The following is a 12,010-nucleotide window of genomic DNA, read 5'->3' as shown; positions in this document are numbered from 1 at the left end:
AGTTCAAACGAAATGACATACTATGAGCAAAGCCACTCCCAATCACTTGCAAAAGAATTCATGAAACATTATTAAGAACAACAACCAACCAACATCTAGCTCTAAGTAATTTGATCTTACCACCTTGTTTACGAACAGGCATTCTTGATCACTTCCAATAAACGTCTCCCTCTAGTAAGATTCCTGTCTGGGTCGTCCCTCTACTCCCAGTCAGAACCAAGATGGAAAAATATATATATTACTGACACACCACTTCTAGAACTTCACGTTGAAATATGCCGAAGCGTTTATGCGACACACTCCTTACAATAAATTTTATACGCGCTGTAACAGACTGAGTAACAACATTTAAACCGCAACACTTCTGAACATAAACATGTAAACCCACACAATATGGCGCCCACAACTCTTGCAGCCGGGATTCCGACTGACGACTGATGTGATTGGTCGATGGCATTTAGAGACGTCACAAGATGTCTGCTATGCCAAAGAGATGGTAAATTTGGATGGCGACGTTGATATTTATGTCGCCATATTGCATGGGGAAAAAATACTTAACCAAACAATTTGATATACTGTGTTATTAATCAGTTTCTTTATAGATTAAAAACAAATATTTTCATTTCAGTAATGTAAGCTATGTTATTTTTAGGTAAGACATTTGCGTTTTTTCACCATCCTTTATATATTCAAATCATTATATGTACTTATAAAATCCTATTTAATAAAAGTGAGGTTATGTTGACATATATTTCTAAATATATTTTGTTAATTTTACTGATATAATTCTCTATTTTCAGATACAGTTTAAATATTGGCTTAATCCAAAGAATTTTAAAGTCAGTATGGCATTGTTGAGAGGAAAAGACGTACCAGAAGGATCATTACGTTTATCAGAAGAAGAAGCAATACAATACCAATTAAAATTAATAAATGGTTGGGAACCTAAAAGCGATGTGTAAGCAACTTCCTAGGTCAGGTTGCTACCAGTTCCTCTAGTCACTCAATAATAGGAATGCACATTCGACACCACGTCAAAGAACACAGAAGCAGCAGATACTGAGTTTTTCCCCAGAATTTATAACATTAGTTTTTGGGGACAGATTGTTATATTTTGTGCATTGAGAATTTCTCTTCTGTGCACAAGGTTGCAATTTTTAAGTAAGAGAGAAAGGAAGGAATCCATGTTATGAAATTTATCCTAACAGTTTCAGAATAATGATGTGATTGATATATTTCACGATATTTAGATTATAGGCTAGGCCTACATTTTAAAATTAATGATAGTAAAATAGGCTAATCTCCGGAGAGTAGGCTAAACAAACAGCCGGTCAATAAAATCTAAATCACCCTGTCAAGTCCTGTATTGAATAAAAATCTCAGAACTGCATGAACATATAGCCTACTTAACTTTTTGTCAATAAATGGACTTCATATGTTCAGCTCCAATAGGTCGGTAACTCCATTAATTTTTTTATAAGATGAGCTACTTTTTGTTGTGATTTATAACTCTTAAAATAAGGTCTGTAAAATATGGCTAAAGAGCCTTTATGTAGTACCAATTTAAAAATATATAAGGTGGAATGAGGTAAGAATAATAAAAAATTAAGCCTATATTAGAATTTCAAAAGGAAAATATTCATGACATCAAATTCCTATTTTGGCAGCAGTTTTAATGTGACTTTTTGAATAAATTGTATAAAGAATGCTGAGGTATCTTTGTTTAAAATTACATTGATAACTTTTTTTAACATCTTCATGATAGCCTGCCTAGTTATGTAGAGCTACTTACGTTTATGAATTTGGGTTAATTAATGTATACTTGACTTTATCTACAGAAATGCTCAAAGAAGACTAAGAATGGAGCAAGTGCATGCATATGTCACAATTGATCTGCCATGGTGCATATTTCTCTTGCCATACTTGCACCACATCGAAAATTGGAAAAAGAGTGCAGACAAGTGAAGAAAACCAGTAATAGGCTATATCTTTTTTAAATTACCGGTACCTACTCAAAATAACATAATACTGAAATGCACTTAAAATTTACTTCAATATAACCTTGATAGACCTATATCAAACTGCTATGGTAAATTAACTCACAGAATTATTGGGATTTTAGAATATACCAATATTAGTTATTTTTAATGTTTTCTAAATTAGATCCTTAGTGGCAACTTTTTATTTTTAACTGCTCAGTAAATTGGGTTGTGTATTTCGAATCTAGACTGAAGAGTTTACACATGAAGTCCTATTCAAAGTAAAAAAACTACTTTTGAATAGTATTTCCACAGTCTAATATATACAGTCACGAAGCTCAATATGTAGTAAATATGCATCTATAGATAGATGCTAACCACTAGGATCGCTACTGTCGCCTCATTACAGACCTTGCAACAACTCAAGCTTCGTGACTGTATATACTAGGCCTATATAATTTGTGACGGTATATACAGTGTTATTTCCTTGAATAAAATAAATTAGTGTTCAAATGTTATATCCGTAACTAAGTAATGACCCAATAAGAGCTAAAGTATTTTGATAGCTAATTGCCGTTATTTTTAAAACATTTCAAAGATAAAGAATGGACAAAATTTGAATAACATGTGTTAAATATTTTAATACATTACAATATGTACATATTCTTTTCTTTTCTAGATGGCCGTTTCATTTTGGCTTTGGGATTCTTGGAGCAGGTAGCGCATTATCAGCAATGTACATAAATAGTCACTTCAGAAGCAGGCTGAGACTCCACACCTATGGAAGAATATCCACTTATCTTCCTATTGTTATTCTTCCTTCAATGCTTTCTGCACTTTTTCATCATGTGGTACAATAACTTTTGCTATAAAATTTGTGTCTCTAATTTTATAGATGTGTTGTTATTAACTAATGCTGAGTTCTTGGCAATAAAGCCATTAACTCTTTTGCTCTCCAATCTAGGAGAGACGTTAAAGAATTCTGTTGTTAGAAGTTAGTTATTGGAGAAGTTAAAGAGAAGAAGAAACACTCCACTTTCAAATCATTCACTATCACATTTTACAGTTATAGTTGAATTTGAATTAACACAAAATATCCCACGTAAATGAGATGCAAACCCAACTGTATTAAAAGCAATAGCTTTGGAGACTATTCAAACAAGATACCCAGAAACAGAATGGATTCATATTTACACAGATAGATCACTTACAGATAAAAATGGAAATGCAAGTGCTGGAATTTAAAGTAAATTGTTCCGGGTGGTATATTTTTAAAAACCCCTCTATCAATTTATGCTACAATACGAAATAAATACTCACAGAAAATTTGAAATAAATCTAACCACTAGAAGCTGAGATATGGTACACTTTATAGAGAAAAATACAAACTTACGGAAAATGTCTGCCAAAGTTATCAGAACAATTCAGCTGCATATTTCTCATCATAGATAAAAAAAAAAAATCCATAATAATAATGTGCATAAATGATATACCGTTGGAAAGAAGATTTTTCAGAGAATATAAATCAATAAAAAAAAAAACAAACAAAAATGGAAATTTTGAGTATATTACTGGGTCCCGGTTCCCTTAATAATGAAGTAATTTATTCTCGCTTTCTAATATTTAAGGACAATATATTAATATTTCTTCAAAGCCTGATATGTGCTGAGATGTTTCCGAATAATTTGTAACCACGTATATCATGCCATTTTAAAGTTATGCAACACCTTGGAAACAATATCTGTACCAACAATGACTTCAATTTCACCAACTAAACATGGTAACATGATTATCAGTAGAAAAATAAGCAATGCTGGATTTTTATTAATATATCAACAACTATGCTCACTCATTTCATAGCAGCTGCTACAAAAATTCTCTGTCTAAAAACAGACATAAAAAGCTTCTCCTTAAAAATGAGAATTTACATAACGGAATTCTTGGAGGCTTATGAGAGAAAGTTCTCTCTTGATATCCTATTTCAGTTCTTAAAGTGTACTTACGCACTTGCTCTTTAACTTTCCGCATAGGTAAACATCACACGACGTAAGATCTAGAATGGGATTATATTGAAATACAGTCGAAACCGTTTATAACAACATTGCTTTTCACGATGTATTGGCTATAACAACGAAATCTATCGGTCCCGTTTAAATCTTATATAAACACTGTATTTAAAAGATTGCTTAGTACGACATCACTTATTACAACTTATTGTATAAAACGACGTATTTTTATCACATTTTCGGAGAAATTTATCGGGTATAATGTCCAATATTGATTTTTGTTTGTTACATATTTGGGGATTACTGACAACAATGTAATGCTTATTTTTAAACTCTTGTTTTCAGTTGAATTGTAGATTTTAAATCAGTATGTCTATTAAACAGTCAAGGCATGCATCGCTGTGAAGATGTAGTAAAAGAAAAGGAAAGTGTTTAATATTGAAGAAAAGTCACACATAATATGGTGATTAGAAAATGGGGAATCAAAGTCAGCATCGCGAAGGAATTGGGTGTATTACACTCAACGATTTCTAGAATTTGGAAGGACAGAGAGAAAATACAGTCTCTTTTCGAACACAATTCTTTAAGAATCAAGCGGGCCAGATCATCTGAGCACAAAAATATTGAAGAAGCTTTACTTACATACATTGTTTAAGCAGCAAAGAGAAAATAATTTGTCGATCTTTAATGCATCTATGGTTATCACTCTTCATTAATACTGAACACTTTCTTATTGTAATGATGGTAGTTTCCAGTAGCTTATATTTGAAAATAATTAACCTGTTTTGTTTGGATCTTGCCTCTTAGTAAAGTCAACTTAGGTTTTTGAACTGTTGAAGTTAATTGTATGCATTCCCTGACCAATCTTTCGTCTTGTTGTCCATATAATGTGTGAATCCTTCTGTTCTTTTTTGTTTTTTTATTATTCTGAATAAATGAGCAGCTTCACAATCCTGGCCTGTATTCAGCTGCAACATGGCAACAGTGTCTATCATTAATATTTTTAATTAATTGATGAACTAGTGGACTTACTCGTGTTAAATATGTAATATTTGTCCCGGCTTACAGCTGTTTCAGTGCTTCACGCACCATCATCAGAGCCTACTAGATCGCGGCGTCATCTCGAACTTCTCTGCCTGTTAAGAGGGTGTGTTTTATTGTTGGAAAGTGTTGAAGTGTGGAGTCGAATAGTGTGTGTGTACTGAAATTGATCGGGGTGTGTTTTAGTGTGTTTGTATATTTCGTATTGTTCTAGCGTGTTGAGTTTTTGGTTCTTGGGTTGTGTGTGTAGGATATCCATGTCCGTATTTATGTTATTGTATGTATGGTTAGTATTGGTTATGTGATCAGCGTATGTAGATGTATTGTGTCCTCTTGTTATAGCTTTAATGTGTTCTTTGTAGCGTGTTTGGAATGATCTGCCTGTCTGTCCTATGTAGAACTTGTCGCAACTATTACATGTGAGTTTGTATACACCTGTGTGGTCGTATTTATTTGTTTGTGTTTTTTGTGCGTTGAGATGTCTTTGTAGTGTGTTTTCTGTTCTGTATGTTATGTTGTATTTCTGTCTTCTGAATGAAGATGCGATCTTATATGTGCTTTTGTTTTCATATGTTAGTGTGATGTATTTCTTGTGTTCTTGTGTTTGTGTTGTGTTTTGTGTATTTTTGTGTTTAAGTTATTAAGTTTTTGTTTTGTCTTCCTTATGATGTTGTCTATTATGTTTGGATTGTATCCGTTTTCTTATGCTATGTATTTGATTGTGTTCACTTTTTCATTGTAGTGTTGTTGGCTCATGGGTATGTTGAGTAATCTTTGTACCATTGTCCTGAATGCAGCATGTTTGTGTTGTATGGGGTGGTTAGATGTGTTGTGTATGTGTGTGGTGGTATATTTCGTATTGTTCTAGTGTGTTGAGTTTTTGGTTCTTGGGTTGTGTGTGTAGGATTTCCGTGTCCGTATTTATGTTATTGTATGTATGGTTAGTACACACACAACCCAAGAACCAAAAACTCAACACACTAGAACAATACGAAATATACAAACACACTAAAACACACCCCGATCAAATCCTCAACACACAGATCAATTTCAGTACACACACACTATTCGACTCCACACTTCAACACCTTCCAATAATAAAACACACCCTTTTAACAGGCAGAGAAGTTAGAGATGACGCCGCAATCTAGTAGGCTCTGATGATGGTGCGTGAAGCACTGAAACAGCTGTAAGCCGGACAAATATTACATATTTAACACGAGTAAGTCCACTAGTTCATCAATTAATTATATTCAAGTGTTAAAAGTGGTGTACGCAAGATTCAAAATGTAATATTTTTAGTTATTGTAATAGATTTTTCAATATCTGCGAGCATATAAGACAGCAACAATGCCTGTCCTAACTTAAGGTACTTTTGCCGGAATTTTTTAACTATTCTTTAAAAACGGGAATATTAAAACGAGGTTTTACTCTATATAGGAAATTTTGCATCTTAAGAAAATAACTTTCGTGTATATTATGTATAATGAAAATAAATCCTATATTGTTGCAGAATGTCAGTATGGACATCTTGATCCAGAAGACTCCCTGTCCTCTGTGCGTTCAAATGCGAGCATCTGCTATACAAGTTGGTTTTTCTGCTGTGTACCCAACTTTACTTGCTCCTTTGGCAGGTTTTATGGTGAGAGCTTTAACATCATATTGTTGTAGAATATTCTGTTATTAAAATTATTTTTTAATTTCAAAGGCTAGCCTACTTAAAATAATAATTTTGGGAAGTTGATACATAGTTGACTCTTTTCCATGATCACTTGGTTTCGGAGTCCAACTACATACATGTACAAACATTTGCAGTGAACAGCTTGTAACAAATTCCCAGTTTAGTTCATCTATTATTATGCATGAACCTGGTGAAAACAATTTTCGTTATCTACGAGTAATATCTATTTGTGAAAAAATGAATGGAAAATATTATTTATTCATAAATAAAACCTGAAATTTTCTTTCTATTAGAATATCTCAATGTGTTTTCATTAAATTTAATGTAAAGTATAACTGAAAATTCAGTTATATCAGTCCCCTAACTGTCCATTGTGCAACTCAAACCAAGAAATGGATTCGGAACACCTCAAAATCTGTGCTTCAGTGGCTGGTCATGATAATATCTTTGAAAAATATTGGAGTGCAAAAGGTCAAATGACTTTATTGTCAAACGCCTGGCATTAGAAAACAACAACAACAACATAACTGAAAATTCAATCTTTCAAATCAAAAATTTTCAAAATATCAGTTTTTATAGTTGATATTGCAGTTTTATTACTATTCTAATTATTAATGACTTTTTCCTTCATTATCAATGTACAGGGGGAATTTAACACTATCATAAGCTGTAGCCTAGGAATCGCAAGTTCGGGAGTGGGGGGGGGGGGGGGAAGGAATATTGTAAAAAAGGGCTTTAAAGAGGCAGAAGTGAGAAAACTTTATTTTTTTTCTGATGCTTTATCAACTGCTATGGTTATCCGGTGTTTGAATGAGATGAAGGTGATAATGTCAGCAAAATGAGTTCAGGGTTCCAGCGCCAAAAGTTATTCAGCATTTGCTATTAACGGGTTGAGGGAAAACTCCAGAAAAACCTGATCTAGGTAACTTGTCCTAACCAGGATATGAATCCAGACCCGATTGTTTCACGGTCAGACATGCTAACTGTTACTCCACAGCAGTGGACTGAGAAAACTTGGTAATAGTAGTAGTAGTAATAATAATAATTATAATAATTATAATAATAATAATAGCAGGGTCTCAAACCGAGACTAGCATACGAGCCCAGATTTTATAAATCTCCCCTTGTCTAATTGTAAACCATCTGAAATAGATAAGCCTAAGGTGCACAGACTTCAATAGTTGATGTATAACTCGATCAACTGTGACAATTGTTCGTTAAAAAATTCCTGAAGTATTGCAAAAGAAAACTCGGAATAAAATCATTGCACAGAAAGACTTGTTAAATTAATTATTGAATATTTTCTAGTTAAATATTTCTTTACTTTATAATATACATGTATTTGAAAAATTAGGTGTATATGCATGTTACACTGATTGTTAAAATTTTGACATTTATGAGGAATTCAATGTATGTCATTTATTACAGTGTTTGGTAAATACGTATAACAGACTGTCACTTAGTATGGTTAATGCATATTATGAGGCCATCACATTCCGTTGAGAATTAATATATAATATAGGTGGCTTATTTTTTCGTCCATTAATTAACTATTAAAATTTTAACAACTATACAGAGAGAGGCAGCAAAAAGTTACCACACTATGGAGGGAATGTTGGGGAACAGATTGTCCACAATCCATTGCTTGACTCACCAGTAAGTTGTAACAGCATGGGCGGGTGTTCGGTTTCATTACGGTAGCTTAAATTATTAGTTAAGTTACTTAATGAATGAATAAATGAATGAAGGAAGTTGAAAACTGATATAGATTTTACCTTTCTTCAAAGCAGCTGTTGAAAATGATGTCCAGAGTTCTCAATACAAATGTTGCATTGTGTTAAAAAATTCCGGCTGGTTTCAATTCTTGCTTGAATATCTACAAGCTTCTCCTCTGTTAATACCCTCTTCTGTGGTTCTCTCTTTTTGTTTAAAACAGACTCTGTTTCTCGCCATTTTCTGAATAACTTGGTTATGTTATCTCGAAGGCATTGCAGATCACGGAACTGACATATAAACTTCTTGCAAACGGTACTGTCATACAATTTCTTTTGTAGGAGAAATGTCTCAACTACACTCCACTCGTCAACTAAACACTCCATAAGTTTCCCGCTGTCCACGCACTCCATCCCCACCACTCGGAAATTTTAGGCCTGCCGTAATGAAACTGAATACCTGTCCACGCTGCTACAGCTTACTGGTGAGTCGAGCAATGGATTGCGGGCAATCTGTTTTCCGACGTCCCCTGCATAGTGTGGTAACTTTTTGCTGCCTCTCTCTATATTTTGTTTACAGTAATATATTGTTCCTGTTTGCTTATAACGTAATTACATGAACAAGCAAACTAAATAGAACTGTGCTCGGACGTGGGTTCAGTTTTCACTTAGGTTGAGTATCCAATTGGGTTTTTTTTTTTTTTCGAGGTTTTTCTCAAATATGTTGTTGTTGTTGCTGTTTTCTAATGCCAGGCGTTTGACAATAAAGTCATTTGACCTCTTGCACTCCAATATTTTTCAAAGATATTATCATGACCAGCCAATGAAGCACAGATTTTGAGGTGTTCCGAATCCATTTCTTGGTTTGAGTTGAACAATGGGCAGTTAGGGGACTGATATATTCCAATTCTATGCAGGTGTTTAGCCAAACAATCATGGCCTGTTGTCAATCTAAATGCAGCTACGGACGATTTTCGTGGTAAATCGGGAATTAACTGTGGATTTTGATGCAGAGAGTTCCATTTTTTCCTTTGGGGTTGTGTTATCAAATTTTGTTTGTTCAAGTCTAAGTATGTAGATTTAATAAATCTCTTCACAGAGTAATACGTAGATTTAGTAACAGGTCTGTAAGTAGCAGTGCTGCCCATCTTTGCTAAAGTATCCACATTCTCGTTTCCCAGGATTCCACAATGGGATGGTATCCATTGGAATACAATTCTTTTATTGAGTGATATTAATTGAGAGAGCATTTTAGTTATTTCTGCTGTTTGAGATGAAGGTGTGTGTTTAGAGACGATTGATAGAATAGCTGCTTTGGAGTCTGACAATACAACTGCATTCCTAAATTTATTGATGTGGCATAGAAGATTCCTGAGACATTCACTTATTGCAATGATTTCACCATCAAAACTTGTTGTTCCATATCCAAGTGATCTATAAAGTGAGAAGAGACAGCACGTAACACCTGCACCGGCACCTTGTTCTCTGGAGATCAAGGATCCGTCGGTGTATAAATGAAGCCAGTTTTGTGGAGGGTACCTAATATTAATTGTCTAATATTATTTTCTCAAATATAAGGCAAGTGTTAAGTAATCATATGGTGAATCCTCCTTGGCTTCATCTCTCTATCACCAATTCCATCAAAGCTAATGACCTAGTAGTTGCTACAGCGTCATTAAATAACCAATTAAAAAATTATTCGAATGAGAATGGTAGAAAAAAAAAACAAATTTCTTGAAAATGACTTGTTCTACAGCCATTTTTTTTTTTCAATTCACACACCATCTACCTGGGACCAAAATAAATATGTTAAGAAACAATCAACAATCAACTGACTGAACTATGGGTCGGTTTAATGTAATTTTTTATTTACTTTTGCTGTATTCATTGTAAGAGATGTGCTTCGTGCAATATGAAAGTGTTTTATTTTTATAATTTCAGATGGCATCACATTATAACACTTACAGACTACCCCATTTAACAGAGGATCCCAAAGCAGTGTTCGGTGTGTGGAAGAAAATGGTGAAGCCTCTTGGTAGTACATTGTATTCAATCGCCATTGCCCAGGCTTTGATAGCAATGTGGGTCACTTACTGTGAGGCCAAGTCATACTACAGAGTCCAAGAAGTTCTGAATATGGATTCAGAATTTATTGAAAATTCGTGAAAGAATATTTTACGCATAGAAATCTTAATACTAGCATGTAAATTGTGAATCCTATTGAAAAATTGTGAACATGTAATGTTTTTGTATCATAGATTAAAAAATAAAACAAAATGGACTTTACAAAATTATTAATTCACATTTCCTTCATGAATGCTACTTCCATAATTGAAGAATGTGATTATAAAACTCGCTCAGTCCATTTGGGCATTTTTACGATTTATACATACTGTATATAGGGTGACTCAGAAAGGAGTCATTTTTAGAAAATTGATAACTCTGTTATTTTTAATTATTGAAAATATTTATTTTTACTTACTTACTTACTTACTTACTTACTTACTTACTTACTTACTTACTTACTTACTTATGGCTTTTAAGGAACCTGGAGGTTCACTGCCGCCCTCACATAAGCCTGCCATCGGTCTCTATCCTGAGCAAGATTAATCCAGTCCCTACCATCATATCTCACCTCCATCAAATCCATCAAAGATCTCTAACGAGAAATTCCAAATTGTAGAATTTGATACACCTCCACAAATTCTATTGCTTTGTGTTTTGACTTTGCTTTGCAAATGCTTTGAAGTAGTAGCATCTACTCAGCAAAATTGTCAATTGCTTTTGCTTTGTCTTTTGACTTTGCTTTTGCAATATTTCTGACAAGATTACCGTTCCATGACTTCTTCGTCATGCTGATGAGAACCGATTAGTTCGAAACTGGAGATTCGCAAACTGGGTCAAAGAATGTCATCCCATTTTGTGTATCACAGGCCAAAGCCTTTTGAAGATACAAAGAATGCAAAGGATAATACCAAATGCAATCAAAGGATCACATCTTTGCCAAAGTTCTGCGAAAACACAAACTTGTATTTTCAAGAGTGTAAACTCTTATTTATTGTTTTGCTTTTTCTCTGTTTCGGCTTCAGTTCGCCTCTTCAGCTAGAGAAGTGTGATGACAAAAATGCTGTCGATCACTACTCTAGGACAGAGTGGAGAAGGAAAGATCTCTAACGAGAAATTCCAAATTGTAGAAATCCATTTTAATATTATCCTCCTATCTTTATCTCGACCTCTCAACTAACATTCCATATGCATTTCTGGATTCGCCCATACGTGCTACATGCCTTGCCTATCTCAAACATCTGGATTTAATATTCCTAATTATGTCAGATGAAGAATACAATTCGTGCAGTTCTGTATTGTGTAACTTTCTCCTGTAATTTCATCCCTCTTAGCCCCAGATATTTTCCTAAGCACCTTATTCTCAAACATCCTTAACCTCTGTTCCTCTCTCACATATTTATTTTTATGAACTGAAAATATAATCTTTGGAAATTACTTGTGAAAAATTACATCATCCAAATCCTGACATTCCTCCAAGCGTAACAACAGAAAGAGAGAAATGTAAAGGTCTACCATGACTAAAAT

The 12,010-nt window shown here is 33.9% G+C and overlaps 1 protein-coding gene across 3 annotated transcripts; it reads left to right on the top strand.

Moving 5' to 3' along the window:
• The first annotated feature begins 501 nt into the window (after positions 1-501).
• LOC138716388 (uncharacterized) lies at positions 502-10,700 on the top strand. Of its 3 annotated transcripts, none has more exons than XM_069849424.1 (5): positions 502-652; positions 801-958; positions 2,659-2,696; positions 6,540-6,668; positions 10,361-10,517. In XM_069849424.1, the coding sequence occupies exons 2-5, from the start codon at positions 846-848 to the stop codon at positions 10,375-10,377; spliced, it is 297 nt and encodes a 98-aa protein (XP_069705525.1). In that variant the 5' UTR covers positions 502-652; positions 801-845; the 3' UTR covers positions 10,378-10,517. The 3 variants fall into 3 exon arrangements, with proteins under 3 accessions (XP_069705525.1, XP_069705523.1, XP_069705524.1); XM_069849422.1 differs by having other exon boundaries at positions 507-652; positions 2,659-2,830; positions 10,361-10,700; XM_069849423.1 differs by lacking the exons at positions 502-652; positions 801-958 and adding an exon at positions 1,016-2,004 and having other exon boundaries at positions 2,659-2,830; positions 10,361-10,700.
• Positions 10,701-12,010: the final 1,310 nt, after the last annotated feature.

This window comes from Periplaneta americana, chromosome 16 (genome assembly GCF_040183065.1).
Source record: "Periplaneta americana isolate PAMFEO1 chromosome 16, P.americana_PAMFEO1_priV1, whole genome shotgun sequence".
In the NCBI taxonomy this organism is placed as follows: Eukaryota; Metazoa; Arthropoda; class Insecta; order Blattodea; family Blattidae; genus Periplaneta; species Periplaneta americana.
Note: the sequence above shows the minus strand (reverse complement) of the source record. Positions and strands in the feature narration are given on the sequence as shown.

Bases quoted from the DNA above. Each gene is read 5' to 3' on its own strand.
- LOC138716388 (XM_069849422.1), top strand. From the start codon at position 846: ATGGCATTGTTGAGAGGAAAAGACGTACCAGAAGGATCATTACGTTTA. The intron at 959-2,658 runs GTAAGCAACTTC...TTTCTTTTCTAG, and splicing joins TGGGAACCTAAAAGCGATGT to ATGGCCGTTTCATTTTGGCT. The intron at 2,831-6,539 runs GTACAATAACTT...ATATTGTTGCAG, and splicing joins CTGCACTTTTTCATCATGTG to AATGTCAGTATGGACATCTT.